This window comes from Mustela lutreola, chromosome 2 (assembly GCF_030435805.1).
Source record: "Mustela lutreola isolate mMusLut2 chromosome 2, mMusLut2.pri, whole genome shotgun sequence".
In the NCBI taxonomy this organism is placed as follows: Eukaryota; Metazoa; Chordata; class Mammalia; order Carnivora; family Mustelidae; genus Mustela; species Mustela lutreola.
In genome coordinates, this window is record NC_081291.1 from 224,514,343 (window position 1) to 224,534,103 (window position 19,761).

General features: G+C 57.0%; 1 protein-coding gene across 16 annotated transcripts in view; it reads left to right on the forward strand.

Annotated features, from left to right (window-relative positions):
* The window catches only part of PCBP3 (poly(rC) binding protein 3), a 249,420-nt gene that overhangs the window by 208,343 nt on the left and 21,316 nt on the right, over positions 1–19,761 (forward strand). For 8 of the 16 annotated variants that reach the window (XM_059164957.1, XM_059164966.1, XM_059164956.1 and 5 more), the window contains 7 exons: positions 11,696–11,850; positions 12,726–12,749; positions 13,575–13,607; positions 13,890–14,006; positions 14,639–14,770; positions 15,609–15,737; positions 18,861–19,004. In XM_059164957.1, coding sequence (XP_059020940.1) covers positions 11,696–11,850; positions 12,726–12,749; positions 13,575–13,607; positions 13,890–14,006; positions 14,639–14,770; positions 15,609–15,737; positions 18,861–19,004 — 734 coding nt within the window. The remainder of the gene's footprint in view (positions 1–11,695; positions 11,851–12,725; positions 12,750–13,574; positions 13,608–13,889; positions 14,007–14,638; positions 14,771–15,608; positions 15,738–18,860; positions 19,005–19,761) is intronic. The other 8 variants (XM_059164964.1, XM_059164967.1, XM_059164965.1 and 5 more) reach the window with 4 other exon arrangements.

Consider the following 19,761-nt stretch of genomic DNA (forward strand, 5'->3'; position numbering starts at 1 on the left):
TCTGCCGTGTCGTACTGGCTAGAGCTCCAACGTCACATTGAGTCACGGTGGGGAGAGGAGATGTCCTTGTCGTGTTCCTTATCTTCAGCGGGAACAGGGTTCAGCCCTGAGTGTGATGTTAGATTGGCGGGGGGGGGGGGGGGGCTGTTGTAAAGCTCTTTATCAAGTTGAGGAAGTTCCCTTCCACTCCTACTTTTTCCTTGAGAGTTTTTGTCATGAATGGGTGTTGACTTTCGTCAGATGCTGTTCTGCATGCATTGACATGCTCGTGCAACATTCTTCCTTAGTCTGTTAATGTAATTGCTTACATTAATTGATTTTCAAAGAGTAAACCAGCCTTGCATCGCTAGAAGAATAGTCATAGTTTATAATTCTTGTATTTTGCTAAATTCTATTTACTAACATTTTAAAAGGATTTTTACACCTATATTCTTAAGGGCACAGTTTTTGTTTTTTTTCTTTCGAACACTTTGATTTTTGTTTTAAGGTAATACTAGCTTCATAAAATGAATTACAAAGTGTTTCTTTTTTTCTTCTATTTTCTGAAGGAGAGTATGTGGAATTGGTGTTAATTCTTCTTAAAACTGTTGGTAGAATTCTCCATTGAAACCATCTGGGTCTGGAGATTTTTTTCTTTTTTGAGTTTTTAAAATTTTGAGTTTCCGTAATACTAATAGAAGGCTATTCAAATTATCTATTTCATATTGGATGCGTTGGGGTAGTTTGTTTTTTGTGGAAATAGTCAGGTTGTCTATGTCAGGTCATTTGTGTAGACTTGTTCTTAGCCTCCTCACCCCTCTGAGCTGCAAGGCTCTTTGTGATAGCGCCGTGTCATTCCCCACATTAAAATTTTGTCTGACCTTTTTTCTTTGTCAGTCTTTGTATTACCTTGTCAATCTTAGGGATCTTTTCAAGGAATCAGATCTTGATCTTATTTGATGTTCTCTAGTTTTTCTGTTTCTAACTCCATTTTATTTATTTATTTATTCATTCATTCATTTTGTATTTTTAGAGATGGGGAGCAGGGGCAGAAGGAGAGGAGAGACTGTTCAGCAGGCTCCACGCCCAGAGTGGAGGCCTGTATCGGGCTCCATAACTGACGGAGCCACCTAGGCGCCCCCGTTGCTAATTTCAGTGATTGTTCCTATGTCCCTCCTTCTGTTTGCTTGTATTCATTTTGTTCTTCTTTTTCTAAAGTCTTAAAATTAGAACTTAGATTACTGATTTGAGACTTTCCTTTTTCTGGTGTATGTATTTTGTACTATACTTTCCTGTAGGCACTGCTTCAGTTTTTGGTATGTTGTATTTTTCTTTTCATTTTCATTCAGGTCAATGTGTTTTTTTTTTTTTAAATAAGCCTGGAGATTTCCTCTTTTTCCCAAGGATTGTTTGGATGTGTGTTGTTTTAGTTTCCAAGTGCTTGGAGATTTTCCTGTTATCTTTCTGTTACTAATTTCTAGAGTGATTCAGTTGTGATCAGAAAACATGCTGTATGATTTTGATCATTTTAAACACTGAGGTTTGTTTGATGGTGAAGGAGACGGTTGTTAGCATATATTCTCTGGGTGCTGGAAAAGAACGTGTATTCTTCTGTTGCCAGATGTAACATTAGATAACTGTTGGCTGCTAGGTCCTATTGACTGATGGTGGTGTGAGTTCTTCCATATCCCTGCGGGATTTATGCCTGATTCTTTCAGTTGTTGAGATACAGTATTGAAATCTTCAGCATCATTGTGGATATGTGTATTTTTCCTTTCACTTTTATCAGTTTTTGCTTCACAGATTTCACAGACCTATTGTTTGATTCATACACATTTAGGATTGCTATTGCTTCCTCATCGGTTGATCCTCTTACCATTATACAATGTCCCTATCTGTATCTGATAATTTTCAAAGCTTTGAAGTTTATTTTTTAATTGGAGTATAATTTATATACAATATCTTATTAGATTCAGGTATATGTAATAGCTTTAATATTTAATTAGATTAATAGGTTTAATTTTTTTAGACTTCATATTTTTGTATATTACAAGATTATCCCCATGATACGTCTAATTGCTATCTGTCACCGTGCTGTTATTACATACTGCTGAGCACAGTCCCTATGCTATACTTTGCATCCCCATGACTTACTCATTTTATGACTGGAAGAAGGTACGTCTTACTCCCCTTTACCTGCTTGGGTCCCCCCACCAACCTCTCCCCTCTCTGGTAACCAACAGTTTGTTTCCTGTATGTATGAATTTATTTCTGTATTGTTTTATTCGTTTTGTTTTTTTAGATTCCACATATATGAGAAATCATACAACATTTGTTTCTCTCTGATTTATTTCACTTAGCATAATACTCTGAAGGTCCATATATATTGTCACAGATGACAGGCTTTCATTCTTTCTTATTGCTGAGTAATAGCCCATGGTGTATGTAAACTGCATTTTTTTGTCCATTTATCCATTGGGGGATGCTTGCGCTGCTTCTACCTCTTGGTTATTGTAAACAGTGCTGCCGTGAATGGTGGGAGGTGCATATATGTCTTTGGATTGGTGTTTTCATTTTCTTTGGATAAATACCTAGAAGAATTATTGGATCATATGATATTTCTATTTTTAATTTTTGAGGAACCTGCACACTGTTTTCCACAGTGGCTGCCCCAGTTTGCATTCCCACCGGCAGTGCACAAGGTTCCTTTCTCTCCACACCCTCACCAGTACTCCTATCATCTGATATTAATATAACCACTCCTGATTTCTTTTGGTTAATAGTTGCATGATACATTTTTTTCTATGGTTTTTTTCAATATACTTACATTGTTCTATTGGAAGTGAGTTTCTTGTAGACAGCATACGGTTGAGTCACGTTTCTTAATCTGCTCTGCCATAATCTGTTTTTTAATTGGTGAATTTAGACTATTTACATTTAGTATAATTATTGGGATGTTAGGGCTTAAATTTGCCATTTTATTTTTTTCCTGTTTGTTCCGTTTTTTGTGTTCTTCCTGCCATCCAGTGGGTTAATGAATATTTTTTTAGAATTCTATTTTGGGGGGCACCTGGGTGGCTCAGTGGGTTAAAGCCTCTGCCTTTGGCTCAGGTCATGATCCTGGGTTCCTGGGATTGAGCCTCGCATCCGGCTCTCTGCTCAGCGGAGAGCCTTCTTCCTCCTCTCCCTCTGCCTGCTTTTCTGCCTACTTGTGATCTCTGTCAAATAAATAAATAAAATCTTTAAAAAAATTCTATTTTGGTTTATTGATAGTATTTTTGAGTATACCTCTTGTGTGGCCTGTTACATATTACTATAGATATTATATGTACAATTTATGAATTCAACTAGTGTTGACATTTTACCAGTGTGAGAGAAAGTAGAGACTTTAACTCCCTTTATGATTCCTTGCCCTCCCCCATGCATAATGTAATTTTTGTAAATATTCCCTCAGCATACTGTTAGAATCACGTCAGGCAGTACGATAATCTTTGCTTCAACCATTAAACATGATCTAGAAAACCCAAGAGGAGAATGAAAGCCTGTTGAATGTATTAATGTCTTTGTTGCTGTGTTCTTCCTTCCTTCTTGGTTCGAGGTTCCTTTCATTTCCACGTGGAGAACGTCCTTTAGAACCGCTCTTGTGGAGTCATCCTGTGGACAACTTAGAACCACTCTTGTGGAGTCACTCTAGACAACTAACGCTTCGTTTCTCCTTCATTCCTGAGGGACATTTTCACAGGGCATGTTGTTCCAGGTTGACATTTCTTTCCTTTTAACCACTTAAAGCTATTGTTCCACTTCCGTCTGAACTGAGGCTTCTAAGGAAGTCCACTGTCATCAAATTGTTTTTCTCTTTTAAGTGCAGTGACGTTTCTCCACCACATCACCCCGCGGACCACTGGTGTGCTAGTCTGCCTGTTCCTCTCAACATTCAGCATCTTCCTGTGTTTCCTTTGAATGCGACTCCTGGAGGTCTCCCCGTCTCCCGGGGAAGGCGCCCCTGCTCCGTCGTGCCGGCACGGAAGTCCTGCTGCACCGTTAGACGCCACAGTTTGGAACACAGACGCTGGGGTGGGCTGGCTGGGCCCCGCTTCCCGCAGGCCCTTGGGCACCTCTTTTACTGTGTAAAGCGTCAGTCCTTCCATCTATAAAGTGGGGCCATGTGGTACCCACACCTCCCAGTTGAAAGGGGAAGTCAAGGCATCAAGAGATGCCAACCACCGAGGGTAGGTCCAACCAGAGGAGGGCTCTGGGGGCCATCAGGCTAGAGCTCCCCACATGGGGAGGCCATCCTTGCTCATCAGCAGTGCCCACGCGGCTGCTGGCTTCCAGCATAATCCACGCGGACAGCAGCAGGCAGGCTATGCGGCTGCACAGAGCTGGTCTCCAGGGGCCCGCGGCGAGCATGCTTGGGCAGCTCTCACCACAGATACTTGCTCCGCAACAGCATCCCCCTGTGCTGACTGGGCCTCTGGCGTCCTGTGTCATGTCACCTGTCCGCCAGCCCTCCTGAGTGCCGTCTCTGCTGTCTATACAGGTCCCCCATGGAAGCTGACTTCTTGAAGCCGTCCTGAATTTAAAGTGAAACTCAAAAGATTGCATCTTCTGTTTGCACAGAATCTGCCCGTAATGGCTATCACGTGTGCATAACAGCGGACTCTGGCTTCCTGAATGTTCCTTCCTGGGTCTGCTGCATCTTTGGAGATGGAGAGAGAGCTGGCAGGGAAGCTCAGAGGCCCTGAAGGTGGCTGAGGGCAGAGAAGGGCCGCTTGTCCAGGGCAAGCCCCCCTGGGCTGCCTGGGGCTGCCGGACAGACACCAGCACCTTCTGCATGTGTTTCCTTTGACTAGCGAGAAATCAGCAAGTGACACAGAGCTGGGGTGTACTTGGCCTTGTTGGGACTTTCCCCTCCACCTCCCTCCTGATGCCTCCCTTGCAAAGATGAGGCCCAGATATGAATGTGGGGACCTGAGCGTACGGCTTCCCGCAAGCTCAACTCAGAGGGCCCCTCCAGCTTCAGACTGGCTTCGTGGGATCTGAGCAGCCGAAGATCTGATTGTTAGCACGGACCTGCCCAGTAGTCCCAGCAGGGACCCCATCTGCTCACCCAGTGTCACGGCAGCCCCTCCCTCTGACCTCCCAGTGCCCCTGGCCGCCTTCTTCTCCATCCCCAGCCCAGACCCTGTGTTGGTACCGAGAGACCTGGCACTCTGCCACTGGCCTCACAACCAAGAGCAGTCGGGTGCCAGGCTCCCCCAGAGCGCATGGGGCGGTGCTCTGACCACAGCTGCAGTTATACGGCCGTACCTGCCGCTCGGCCTTGGGAGGGGAGAGCAGGTGAGCCCCTGGAGACGTGGCCCAGACGAGGAGGATTACACCTCCCGGTGCTCCCCTTCGTCCCCCAGGTCCCCCCCAGCCTGGCACGGAGGCAAAGACCTGTGAAGTGGGGCGCTCTTACAAGCAAATGCACGTGGGAAGGCTGCTGACGCCCTGCCTAGGAGGGAGCCCGGCTCCAACCACAGCGCCCACTTGCCCTGGAAACGCTCCATGCAGAGCAGCAGTTTCCACAGAGTCTGGCCACAGGACCTGGCCCGTCAGGTCTCAACCTGTCACCCACGCCAGGATAGCCAGAGCCCTTCCTCAGGACGTTGTGGGTGGCAACTGTCTGTCCCCAACACATATGTCAGGGACCTTTGCAGTGGCCTCGTTCTCAGGCTTCCTCTGTGCATCAAGGCCTCTCCCTCCCGTTCTTATTCCCACAGCCTGGCCTCACCCTGCGCCTTCCCTTACTGCTGGTCTCCGGCTTCCCGCCGCACTGCCGGACGACCTGTGACCACCCAGCAGCCGGGCCGCACGGAGCAGCCGGAGATGCAGCCGTCTCCCACGCACTGGGACGCTGTGTGGCGGGGGGCGGTTCAGACCTGCACTGTCGCCTTACGGACCCAGCTGACCCGCGCAGGGCCTCGTATCCCAGCCCTGTGCCCCCACACAGGACAGATGGGGCAGCTGGGCCGGAAGAGGGACTCTGTCCACGGGCTCTGTCCACGGGCTCCTAGGAGCCGCACATCCACGTCCCGGGCAACCAGGTCTGACTGAGGCCGAGGAGCATCCGCCGTAGGAGCCGCAGAGAGAAAGACTTGCCGGGGTCAGCAGGGGCCCGTGCTCGCCCTGCTCGCTGGCACCTCCTGGGCCTAGACTCAGAAGTGATGACGGTGCACCTGCAGGGTGTGGACCTTGAAATCAGTCTCAGAACCGTAAACCGCGTGTTCAGGAAGTGAAGGATCTGGTTTCTTCAATGGGGACATGGAAGACATGACCAAGACCGAGACGGAGTTTCTAGAGTGAAAACGCGAGTCTCAGGTGAAAAGTACATCGGGTGGGATTAGCAGAGCTTGGGAGTCACAGAGCGGAAGGGTTTAAACTTCAGGATGGAAACAGAAGCTATGAAATGAGAGGACAAGAGGCAGGAGAACGTGAACGAGCCTCGGGGAGCTCGGCTCAACTTCCGGCAGCGAACAGACGGGGTTTGGGGGCCCTGGGAGTGGGGGAGGTGCAGGGTAAAAAGTGCGTTTGAGAAACAACGGCCTCGATTTTCCAAGGCCACAAATCTAAGAAGCTCAATGAGCACAAAGTGTCCTGAGGAAACTGCGACAAAGCACAGGCTGAGTAAGTGGTTCAAAGCCACGGAGAAAATCCTTTACACGCGCTGTGGGAAAGGACACGGTTCAGATAGTGGAACAGGAGAACGCAGCAGGCTTCTCCCTGCCCGTAGCGTGGGTGAGGGGGCAGGGGCAGCCGCAGAGGCAGGAGGCCAGAGGGCAGCAGCAAGAGGTCAGAGGGCAGCAGCAGCAGCAAGAGGTCAGAGGGCAACAGCAGAGGCAGGCGGTCAGGGGGCAGCAACACTGGCGAGGGGTCAGAGGGCAGCAGCAGGGGCAAGGGGTCCCGGAATACGTCTCTCGGGGACCCAAAGAGAGCCCTGCTGACCTGGAGTTCTGTGCCAGGTGAGACTCGTCCATCGCTGAGGTGAGCAGACCTGTCAAACCCACGGGAACAGCCTCCATCACCAGCAGACTTGTCGTGAACACATTATTCCGGGAAGCTCTTCAGGTAGAAGAAATCGGAGAGCGATCAGGACGCTGCCTGCACACGGCGGGGTGAGCGTCCCGTGGGTACGAAGAGACGTGTTTTCTGGTCCGTAACATCCCTCTAGAGGATGATTGTTTACGTCAGAAATAAGACTGTTGGTTCATAACTCAGGAGAACAGAAGTGCGCCACGGTGCAGAGGCCAAGAGGGGAAACAGAGGCACGGTTAGCGCCATGTCAGGTGCTCCCCCACGGCGCTAAGTGACAGACCACTCACACCGTACGGTGACGGGTGCAGGGTGTGTGCGGAGCAGCCCCAAGGTAACAAAACGAGGGTCATAACTGATAAGCGGACGAAGGAGGTAAAGTGAAATCCTGAAAGGGTGCGGTTCACGCAAAAGGTGGCAGAGGAGAAACCGACAGGAATGGGGGACTGAAGACCAGACGGTAAAGTAAGAAACAAGCAGGAGCACGACAGATCCCAGCTCCACCGCGTCCGCAGTCGCTGTCAAAGGTCGGAACCTCCCATTGAAAGGGCAGAGATCGTGAACGAGATAAACAGGCGAGGTTCAGCCGTGTGCTGCCGACAGGAAACTCACTTGAAATCTAAAGACAGGTTCAAGGTAGAAGCCGGAAGAAGATACGCCACACCAGCACCATCAGAAGAAAGCCGGGTCACGTGCTGAGGCCGCAGCCAGCCGTGAGGCCGGTCTCACAGTGACGAGGGAGTCCATTGGTCCCTCGGCCGGAGGCAACAGCGCGGTGGTCGCGTGCTGACGACAGACCTTGCAGCGCAGGCCGCAGGCCCTCCTGGCGCCCTGGGGACCCGACGGGACCGCAGAGGACCAACGCTGGTACCATCCGGGCCGTGAGAGCCTCCACCCCGGCACGGAGCGCGCGCTTACCAGGACCGACCACAGTGTGGCCGCAGGCGCACCTCCGGACATGGGACGCCCCTGAGGTGTCGCCAGCTACGTTCTCTAACCATCAGAGAACCAGCAGGAGAAAGAGATCCAGAAAACCTCCAAGTGTCCGAAAATTCAGTAACACGCTACACACTACATAGTATCCCATGAACCAAAAGAGAAATAAAAATTTGTTGGTGTTTTGAAATGAGTCAGAAAGAGGACAGATAATCAGAATTAGTGAGACGCAATAAAGCCGTATGTTGAGGGTTTTATAGAACAAAAGAAGTAAGAAACTAGAGAAGAACTAATTAACTCTGCATCCGTGAATTGGGGTTTGCTGACGAAGGTGCTGGGGGCCACAGAGGGGAGCCTCAGCACCCCCGGGTTTGGGCCTGAAGCTGGAAGGCCGGATTGCAGAGATGGACGGACGGACAGGCGGCTGGGAGGGCTGTTGGGGTCGGAAGTGCTGCGGTTGCTCGCGGCGGCTGCGGCGGTTGGGCACAGGCTGCGTTCCAGCCGAGGCACGTTTGTGGACGGTGTCGGCACAGGGCCACGCGGCGGGCTGCCTCAGGCCCTGCAAGGGACCGTGCCTGTGTCTCCTCTCCCTCCCACCGGGCGAGTTACAAATATGTTCAGTTCCCAGCACTTCGGAGAACAGGAGGTGGGGTCCTTGCTGGCGCGGGAGATCTGCCTTCTGGAGCACCGAGTGTGGGGAGGAGTGAGTCACAGAGTCCCATCAGCTTGGCTCTGGGTGCATGTGACCCCAAGTGCTGCTTCTGGGCTCTGCTGCAGGAGTGGGTCCAAGGTGGGAGTAAGCCCCGATACTCTTCGGGGTCGCCCCCGATGAACACCTCTGTCCCAGAGCCCAAAGGACGGACCACATGCTCCTGAGATAGTGCTCCCGGGGGAGCCCATAGCCCGGTGCTCCTCGGTGGCTGCCACAGGGTAGGTTCTTCAAGGTCAAGGGCACTGAGTCACAGGTGACCTTCACCACCGCGCAGGGCCACTCCTTGTCCCCAGCAGTCTACAGAGGGCACTGTGCTACTCACCCTCGGCCGCGTGATGAAGGCCGGCCTCTGTGGCAGCTCGCTGGCCTGTGTGACTGATGGCGGCCGACAGCCTGGACCCTGAAGCTCCCTGGCACTCGCTGACCCACTTTCTCCGCTGTGGCTGGAAACACTGACGTAACCGCAGCCGCGGGGCCCTGCTGCCCCCACAGGAGGAGATGTTTCTAATTAAACAGGAGGCCTGGCATCCCAGCATGCCCAGCGCCCAGTCCGCTCCGCTGGTGCTGGGACCTCCACTTGCCGCCGGGTGTCTGTGCGGGAGGGAGCGCGGTGAACTCCGTGCCATGCCAATCCCTTGGGCTCCAATGTCTCCTCTCCTGCCCAGGCTTCCAGTCCAGAGTGCCCTCTTCCGGCCAGACCTGCTGGCGTGGCCACACGGCCCGCACTGTCGCGCAGGACGGCGCCCGGGACCAGGGCTCTCTGCTGTGCTCATCCCTGCTCAGCCACCAGCCACATGGGGACACTTGTTCAAGTCTCGGCGCGGCTGGCAAGTGTCTTCTTTCCAGTATGAATAGCCATGGGTGGCCGGTGGCTCCCATGCTGGCCGGTGGAGATAGACCATGGTAATATGCAAGGGTGGTTTTCAAAACTTGCCTTTGCCAGGTCCCAGAGCTTCCTGTCAGAATCCTGGCTCTTCAGAAGCATCGTCTGATCGTCCGCTGACGGTCCGTGGGGAACGTTGTCACGTGCGCGTGTCTGTTGGTGCAGAAACGCGTCCGCAGCCGCCATCTGTGTGCGCCCTCCACCACCAACAGAGAGTGAGAATGGGCGGTCTCTGGGCTTCGTGTGTGGATTCTCCCTGAAGCATATTTCTCAGCAGGAATATTTTGATGAGGAAGAAGATGGAGTTTTGCCCCCCAAAACCTAGAAGGTTAAAGCAGAATCTTGCGTTTTTAACTTGTGCTCTCTCGTGTGTGTGGATGGAGCCTCCATCTTTACAGGCCCCATCGAAGGGCTGGTGTCCTGAGCCCCAGGCAGGGGCACACACAGGTTTCACTGTTGTGGGGCCGTATGTGGGGCGCGCTAGCCAAGTGGCCGGGAAGCTCTCCTTCTTTCGTGGCCAGGCCGCCCAGTACCTTTCAGGTGTGCCCATGAGCGGGTGTGTGCAGGTACGGGAGGCCTGTGGCGCTCTTTGCTCCGTGGGATCCACCGGGTTTCCCCCCTTGGGAACCCCAGGGCCCCAGGTCATGTGGAATCGCCCCCAGCCAGACCTCCTTCCCTCCCTGTCCCCCCGGCAGCACCCTGCTGTCAGACCCTGTGACCACTGCCCCATGGCCTACCCAACCCCTCCAGGACTGGCCACTCCCTGCTCCCATGGGGGTCACTCATGCCCCGTGTCCCACCCCCCCATTCCTCCTCCTCTCTGACCCTTGTGGACCCCGGCACCCAGGAGCTTCCCTGCACCCTGAGACATTCCCACGTGCCCGGCAGGTGGTTCTCCAGCTCCCATTTGCTGCCCTGACTGCTGGCACTCCCAGGATGGCCACCCAAACAGCCCACCCCTGACCCATGTTGCCTGCAGAGTGAAACATGCCTTCTCAGGCCTGGAGTCAGGTCTGGTGCCCCCACGGAGCCTCCCACATCGGGGCCTCCCGGAGACTCCGGTTCTGCAGACCTCTCCATCCGGACCCCCCATGTGTTCTGAGCCTCTCCTGGTCCTCCCTCTCCCCTTGCTGCACCCTGAGCCCTGGTCCCACCTGACTCTCACTTCTAATCCTCACGGGGGCCTGTCTTGGGGGCCGCCCTGTACACTGTGGTGGGGGACCTGTCCCTCAGGACCCAGCTGGGAGGAGAACCTGGACCCTCCCCAGAAGGGACTCCAGTCAGGACAGTCCAGTCCCTCTTCCCATGGGTCTGGTGGGTCTAACTCTCTGTCGTTGTGCTTGGCCTGTAAATCATAAAGGGAAGCCTTAATTTTGTTTGGTGGGCTGAGTGCTGGACCCACTGTCCACAGGAACTGTACAGTAAGTGTAGACCAGCAGTACGGGTGTGCAAGGCATCTTCCGGAAAGACTTCATAAAGGGGGTGCCCAGTGATTCGGCAGTTCAGTTAGTAGGTACTAGATCCACTCTAGAAATGGGGTCACCAGGGGACCTTAACCCTAAACACGCAGACAGCACCAATAGCTATAGCGTCCTGGGTTTCTAAGGGCGAAGGGAGCCGTAGCCAGAGGGTGGAAATGCACAGAACTAACACGATCTAACATGAAAGCGGAGCAGATGCTCCAGCCGCATGCCAGGAGCCCACAGCTCGCTTGAGCCCTTTCCCTCTCTGGTTTCTCCCCGCACAGAGGTGGAAGCTGAGACCAGAGTGTTTGAATGACGTGCTTGGGCTCACACGATTAGTTAGTCCCTGCCGGGTTTTCCCCAAACCCACGCGTCCCGCTGCCACACGCCCCAAGGCCCAGTAGGTCACACCAGGGCATGTCCCAGGGCTACGCCTTCTTGCTGACTGGGCTGCCTTCCCAGGAGCCTTTGCCTCCCTGAGCCTTGGTGTGTCACCCGCAGCAAGAGTGAAGGCAGCACGCTCTTCCGGACTCCCGCACGCCTACCCACACCCCAGTGGCCGAAGGTCCTTGCAGGCCAAGACGCCCCTGACCTGTGTTGGCGTTGACCGTGTCCTCAGCCGGCAGCAGCTATGCCTTCCCTTTCCAGGTGACGCTATCTGGGCTCCGTCTGTCCTTCCTCACGGCGCCCTCGGCACCTTACGCCACTACCCCCAGCTGCATATTGGGAGAAGGATGGAGTCGAAGGTCTCAGAAGGTGGCCTGAACGTGACCCTGACCATCCGCCTGCTGATGCATGGAAAGGTACGGAGCCCAAGGCCACTGTGTCAGGCCCCTGGGAAGCAGGGAGGATGTGCCCGTCGCCAGCGCCTGCTTTGTAAGCCCGCACGGTCTCGAGCCGACACAGCGGCCCGCTCCAAAGTACACTTCCCCGGGAACCCTTCGAGACTGGTTGCCACCTGCTACCCCGTCACTGAGCCCCCGCACGTGTATGTCCTACCAACAAGGGCGCCATGCCCCATCCATGTCAGAATCCCGACACCAGCGTGTCCCAGCCCCTCGCCTCAGGCCCCGTCTCAGCCTGCCCTTCACCACAGGTCCCGCGTGCTGGGGGCGGCGGTCAGCCCTCCACATGCCAGACGCGTCTCTGGAGGTCTTCAGCCTGGAGGGACCCCTGCTCTTCCCTTGCATTTCACCCTGAAAGTCCCTGCCCTTCCTCGAGGCAGCTTTCCTGATGTTTCCTCCCTGTCGGTGGGAAGGTCATAGGAGCTCCCCCATCAGGGGCCCAGGTTTCAGGGCGTCCGTGCTCTTCCCCTGCTGTTCGCACTGCTGGGGCCTGCGGACGCTGCGGGGAACCCCTTGTCACCAGACCTCAGCGCTCAGTCACCTGCCCGCGCCCGCACGTCTCTGTGGACTCCGCTGCTGTTTGTTCCGATGACTCTCATCCCGTTCGTGCTCATCCGATGCTCCGTCAGAGGCAGGGCCTGGGAAGCGGGGTCAGACAGGCACCCAGGAGCCCCCAGACTCAGGACCCTGGCACAGGTGGCCTGACCACGCTCCCTCCTGACTGTCCTGACCCCGTTCCTTGGAGCCAGCACAGATGGGACTCCTGGTGTCTGTCGCAGGCCATCTCTCCTTCTGCGCCATGACGTCATCTTTCTGTGATTCTGTTCCCACAGGAAGTTGGAAGCATCATCGGGAAGGTAACTACTGAGTGGACTCTGCCTTTGCTCGGGCCTCCGAGGAGGTGACGGGGCCACCAGGCCTGTGCAGAGTTGCAGGCCACACAGTGGGGTGCACCAAGGATTCCAGTGGAACCCCGCAGCCCCGCCCCAGCAAGGCCCCTGCTGGTCACCAGGGCAGCCCCACCCCCCACTGCCCCGCGGCCCTATGGCCTGTCCTCCCTCCCCGGTGAGGGCCCAGTGAGTGTGATTCCCTGGCCTTCTCCAGAGCAGTGTCCCCTCTGGCCAGTGGGTGGTGGTGAGTCTCTCCGAGCTCCCTTCCAAAATAAAGGAGCGCTCCATGGGGAAGTGAGCACGGAACTGGGAGTCTCAGGGAGTCGAGAGCCTGTGGCAGAGGCTGGGGCGCGGCACCACCTACCAGGGCTGGCAGCCCACCGTCTCCAGGCCCCTGGCGTCCAGGGGGCCCCTCCACACTCCATGTCCAGGTCTTCCCACGAGAACCTCGGGGTGTCCCCCCTCCCTGCCCCCGGCCTGGCCCTGCTTTCGGGTGATGAAGATGACAGATACGAGAACCAGTGTAGACAGGAGCCGTGTGGGCCGGCACCCAGCTGCCTCCTCTGCCTCCTCTGAAGGACCCTCACCAGCCGGCGGTGGGGGCCCAGGGAGCCGCAGCGCGCCGGGCTCTGCTCCCTGCCACCACCCCCCCACTTTGAGCTGCTGCTCGCTGGCCTCAGGCACCGAGCGCGAGGCAGTGCCCCCAGCCCCTGTGTGCCACGCCATTGCCCCTGCCTGCCTCTGGCGAAGTCCGGAGTGACGCCTCACCCTGTGTCTGACTCTTTATTCCAGAAAGGAGAAACTGTGAAAAAGATGCGTGAAGAGGTGAGGCGGCCGGGCCCAGTGGCGTCCGTTTGTGGGCAGGTGGGAGGGGGGAGGCCAGGAGTCATGCCCTGCCCGTGATCACCTCCCGGCGGCGGCGGCCCCTCCCCTCTGACCTGCACCCCCCGCATCTGGGCCTCTGTTTCGGGGCATTGCCGGGGGCACAGTGTGTGGCTCTCCACACCCTGAAGGAAGGCACAGGGCAGAGGCCTCACCATGTACTGTGGAGAACCCAGCCCGGTACTGCGGTGACGCTGACCCTGGCCCGGGGATGCCTCCTTCCAGAGCGGCGCCAGGATCAACATCTCTGAGGGAAACTGCCCGGAAAGAATCGTGACCATCACAGGCCCCACGGACGCCATCTTCAAGGCCTTTGCCATGATCGCCTACAAGTTTGAGGAGGTAAGATGCGCCCCAGACCCTGTGTGCTGGGGGAGGGGAGGACATGGCCTCCTGCTGCTCCAGCCCCACATCCCCTGTGTCAGGACATGGGCACAGCCTGGCCCACCAGGGATGCTCTGCTTGGCTGCAAAGATTTCTCTTCTCCCCAGTCACCTCTCCACTGCCGGGGGCTCCCTGGGCCGCCGGCCACCTGGCGACGGGCCAGCCACTGTGCTCGCGAGTCCAAGGCCCGGGGCCGAGCTTGAGCCCCAGCCACCCCCACGGCTCCTGCCCCGGCACACGAGCTCAGCTGCAGGCTAGGCCTGGGGACTCTGCTGCCAGCGCTTGGAAACACACATGCGCTCCCATGTCTGCGGCACGTCTCTGTGCTCTGCCAGCGACTTACATCAAAGTTCCCATGTGTTTCCAATGTTGTTCAAGTTGCCAGAAGTTACTTAGAGATGCATTCAGAGCGGCCGAGTTCCCATTCGTGTCCTCCCTCAACCCCCACTGCCCGTGGGCTGCTGGGGGCGGGAGCCTAGCCCACCAGTCTTTGGGGCCCATCCAGATAGATGCTTTCTCACTGAGCCTGGCCTTTGCACTCACTGGTGTGTGCCTGGCAGGCCCACCCATATGTCTCTCTCCCTCCCCAGGACATCATTAACTCTATGAGCAACAGCCCTGCCACCAGCAAGCCCCCTATGACGCTGAGGCTGGTGGTCCCCGCCAGCCAGTGTGGGTCCCTGATCGGCAAAGGCGGCTCCAAGATCAAGGAGATCAGGGAGGTAACCTTCTCTGGCTGCTGGCGCCCCACCACTGGGTGGGTAAGGCCCACCCCGGGACGCTCAGCCTGCCCTGGGGAGGCCAGCACTGCAGGCCCTGCTAGTGTGGAGCTTCCGGCAGCGGAGCCATCTAAAAGCAAAGGGTGGGCTGTGGGAGCCCCTGGAACGTGCACAGACCGCTCACAGCCTCATGCAGTGGGGCAGGACCGCCTCTGACGGGGCGGGGTAGGCAGCACCTTGCCACCCAGTCGTGTGGCTCTAGGCCATGGAGGCGGTAGTCCCTGCCTCCCGGCAGGTGTCTCCAAGGACCGCCGGGCCCGAGCAGACCAGCAGGGCTGGGTGAGGTGCAGACTTTATGTTCATGTTCCTTTATTCAAAGAAAGCCTGAGTCCTTGCTCCTTCCAGAAGGAGGATAGCCACCCTGTCATGATTCCGTCAAGGGAAGACAGCCGCAGAGCTTAGGCCCCTCTAGAATCTGTCTCTGTCTGTGCCCTCAGCTCCACAGGGAGATGAAGTTCCACGTGTTAGAAAAAAGTGACTCCATTTCTGTCTCCGTCTCTGCAAAAGCCACTTGCAGGTTCAGACACCTCTTGTCCAGTGTCCTGTCCCTGTGCCAGGCCGTGCCAGGCCACGGGCTAAGGCACACTAGGTCTGCCCTGGGCCCCCAGGGAAGGAACAGAGGGCCGAGGTGGCAGGCGGGCGTCGTGCCCCTGGCGTGGGCATCTGTGCACTGTGCCCTCGACATGACGTCCTCCTGAGCACCCGGGGCACTGCTGCAGCACCGGCCGCCGCCACCAGCCCCCCACCCTGCCGTTCCCCTTCCAATGTCTTGTTTCTGCAGTCCACAGGTGCCCAGGTCCAGGTGGCCGGGGACATGCTGCCCAACTCCACAGAGCGGGCAGTGACCATCTCGGGGACCCCCGACGCCATCATCCAGTGCGTCAGGCAGATCTGTGTGGTCATGCTGGAGGTACAGTCTGGGCATCCGGGGCTCGCCACCAGCCTGGCCCTCGTGCCGCACCGGTCGTGGCTGCTTCGGCCAAGGCTTCTTCGTGTTGGCTGTGGCACGTGGCTGGGGCCCTGAGAATTCACACAGTCAGGGCCGTGTGGGGGCCGGGGGTCAGGAGTGTGACCTGAGACCGCAGCCAGGCTCGGAGCGACCCGAGTGAGAGCCGTGCCGGGTGTGCGGTGCCTGCCGTCTTGGGCATGTCCATCATCTCAGCCTGGGGGCCGGGGAAAGGGGTGTGTCAGGACACAGTCAGAGGGACTCCTTAGTCTGCATTCAGTAAAGGGTCGCCTTACCCTCGGCTCAAGTCTGCGCCGGACACGCTGTGGGCAGGACCCACGGAGGAGGGTAGCAGGAGGCCCGCGCTCGCCCGCGCTCGCCCGCGCTCGCCCGCGCTCGCAGCACAAAGGAGGAAAGAGCAGGAAAATGCCCAAGTTGTAAAGACAGAGAAGAATAAACAAGGGGTGGAAGCCAAGGAGAAGCGGAGAGGATACAGCTGAGCAAGACAGAAGCCTCTCTCGAAGTCGTTTTGGGGGAAGAACCCGAGATGTAAATCCCAACTATGGCTAGTGGCGAGGGGACCTAGGGCCGTCCTGCGGCTGCCGCGGGGGAGGCTCTGCCCTGGGGAGTGTCTGTGGGCTCCCTCCGCTTTTGTCCTTTGTTTGTTCTTCAAACCCACATCCAGCTCTTTAAAAAATGTTCGCATAGTTTAATTTTCCCAAGTATATCATTCTGTGAAATCGAAGTGTTTTTCTAAATGCTGGTGTCCCAGTGGTCCCCAGCCACTGGCCACATGACCGTTGTGCCGGTCGGGGTTCCCTTCTGGCCCCTGCGGCTGGGACCTCGGAGGCGCCATCGGGCACACATCGGTGAGTGGGCCGTGCGCTCGCTTGCACCAGCAGGTGCCCGAGGTGGCGAGAAAACACCCGCATCTTGAGCGGCAGCGACCACGTCAGCGCAGGGTCACGCGACGGTTCCAGGAGGGAGGCAGCCTCCCGCGTCCACGAGCAAGGGTTAGAACCAGACTCCTCAGGACTCCTACCCAGGGGCGGTGCCAGCACCACATCCGTGGCCCAACGCACCCACAGAGACAGGCCGGAGGCCGTGCGTGGGCTGCTGTGCCTGTGCCCCAGGGTGTGCGCCGGCTGGGGCCCACGTGAGACTTGACTGGGGGCAGCAAGGACTCATGGCGGCTACGAATGGCAGACGCAGGGCCGAGGCAACGCCTCCCTCGAGCTGGGGCCGTGGAGCTCTCAGAGGTCGGGGAGCGGCTGCCTCGGTGCAGAAGGTGACGTCACTGCACCTCGAAAGAGTCGGGCCCATTTTTAAGTGAGGACCAGCAGGACAGGTGCGGCAAAGATGAGGGGCTTCTGGACGTCGCTCTAGGGCGGTCCCACAGCCTCGAAATGGCCTCTGAAGGCTGCCCTCGGGTAGGGGCACGTCCATGGGGCTGTGGAGAGCACAGCTGTCACCGCAAAGCCCGCCCAGCAGAGTGCACTGTGCGCCAGGGGCAGCAGGTCACAGTGCTCACGGGCCTCTCCTGTCAGAGGACGTCAGCGAGCGCCAGAATCACACGCTCATGGCACTGGGCTGGCGGGCGCCATGGGCCGCGGGGCCAAGGGCAGCACCTAGTGAGGGGCCTGGCCCGGACGGGGCACACCTGGACTGAGTTCTCTGCTGCAGTGGCTCAGTTTAGTCAGGGTTCTGCCACCACAACCTGAGTCTCGTCTGAGGCCACAGTGACCCCTGGCCACACAGAGACGGTTCTGGAGGCATTTGGTCGTAAGTAGCAGAAACACTGAAGACCGGCCTACCCTGGAACCCAGACTAGGGTCAACTCACAGGCCCCTCAGCAGCCCTTCCTGCTTTATAACAAGGTCGCACAGTGTTCCCAAGGTCATAGAGCCTGCCCAGGGTCATCACACAGCGCACCCATGGTCCTGCAGCATGGCCGTCACTCTTCAGACTGCCCAAGGTCACATGGCACCCCTGAGGTCATACAGCATGGCCAAAACCGAACAGAGTGACCAAGGTCGCATAGCACACTCAAAGGCAGCATGTCAAGGTCAAACCATGTGTTCGGGGTCATACAGTGTAGTCAAGGTCACACAGGGTGTCCAGGATCGCGCAGCATAGCTTGGACTGCAGAGTTGAACCTACCACCCGAGTGCTGAGCCCCATGTTGCTCTGTGTCTTTCAGGTGGGGACACTGTGACATCTCACCCAATAGCCCAGGGTGTGGGCTAGGCCTGGGTGGGCCATGGTCTTGAGAACTCCCAGCAGGGACAGGCTGCCCTGGCCCCATCCTCTGCCTCTGGCCGGTGGTGTTGCTGACCCAGACTCAGCCCTGGCCTTTGCTCCCAGGACAGACTGCCACCTGGCCGGACACCGGAGGACCCTGATTGCCTCTGACCTAGGAGTTCGGTCAACTCTGTCAGAATCTGGCAGACTTCTGGGACATGAGAATATCATTCATCCCGAGCTAAAATTCCTATGCTTGGGGACACAGAATAAGCAAAGGAAATTATAGCAAAGTTCATCCGACTATAAAATATTGAATTTGGACTCTCAGCTTTTTTAAAAAAATTGTTTCCTTTTGTTATTAGTGAGATCACGTGTTTCTAACTGTCCTGGGACGATGCCCACTAAGCATCAAGGCCTGGCCCTGCGAAGCCTGTGGGGCACTGGGCGTGAGGCCCCCAAGGCCAAGCTACCCATAGAGCCCGGCTTTACCCTGAGCTTGGGGGAGAGGGCGAGAGGTGTCCTCAGGGACAACAGCCAGGCTGAGCCAAGTGCAGAACGACGGGTCCGCCGTCTGCGCCCCAGTGGGGTCTCGTCCTCCATTCTCGCTTGTCGGGAGACGGTGACGCCACGTGGGGACGTATTTAGGACGGCGGCTACACGGAGCAGAGCGGCGGCCCTCCTGCTGTGGGGTGTCCTCCCCCTCGGGGCTGCTGCAGCCTGGGGGACCGGGCGGGGCGGGGGGGCGCGGGGGGCGGGCTCGGGAAGGAGGCGCCCCCATCGTCAGGTCCTGGCGCTGCAAAGCTGCTCTAATGCTCTCTCTCCCTCTCCTGTCCCTTTTCCTAGTCCCCACCGAAAGGTGCCACCATCCCCTACCGCCCAAAGCCCGCCTCCACCCCTGTCATTTTTGCAGGTGGTCAGGTAAGAGCCGACCCGCTCGCGGCCTCCACTGCCAACCTCAGCCTCTTACTGCAGCCCTCGCCGCTGCCCGTTAGTGCACTCAGGTTTTCTCCCCCGTCCCGTGCACGTCTCCCACCCACCCACGCGGGACACAGAGCTCTCCCGGCCCGCTGCCGCCGCGGGGCAGAGGCAGGGTCGGGCACACAGACGGCCACGGCAGGCGTCCCACAGACGCTGGGCCCGGGAAGCGTCTTCTCCCCGGCCTGGCACGAAGGACCCCGGTTCTGCCCAGGCGGCGCTCGCCCCAGTCGAGCTCCTGAGTGTCCTTAAGAAGCCGAGCAGAGGGGCCGGGAGTGTTACGGGTGACCCGGGCCTCCATGTTGAAGCAACTGGAGCCGCACGAACAGGGTCCCTGACCTTCCCGAGGGGAGTTTCTGGGAGCAAGGGAAGGGAAAGCTGCCCAGCCAGCCAGAGCCTTCCTGGTCACAGCAATGGCCCTCGCGTACCAGCTGGCCCAGGAGCACCTGCTTTGCACACCTGTTGTGGCCGGAGCCACTGATCTTTGTCCCCTGCCCGCAAGGGGTCTGGGAGCCCAGGGGTTGCCGAGACATTTGTGTCTGAGGCCAGCAGTTCATTAGTCGGGCCTAGAGAGGACCAAGAGAGGAGCTGGGCCCACTTTCCCCAGGACCCGCCCCCTGCCACACCCCCTGGGGTCACAACAGCATGGCCAGAGGGCCCGGGAAGACGGCCGGCCAGTGGTGCCTGGAGGAGCTCTGTGTCCAGTTGGCGGTGACGTGTGTCTTTGTTCGAGGGAGAGTGAAGACGGGAGAATTCCCAGAGGTGACCC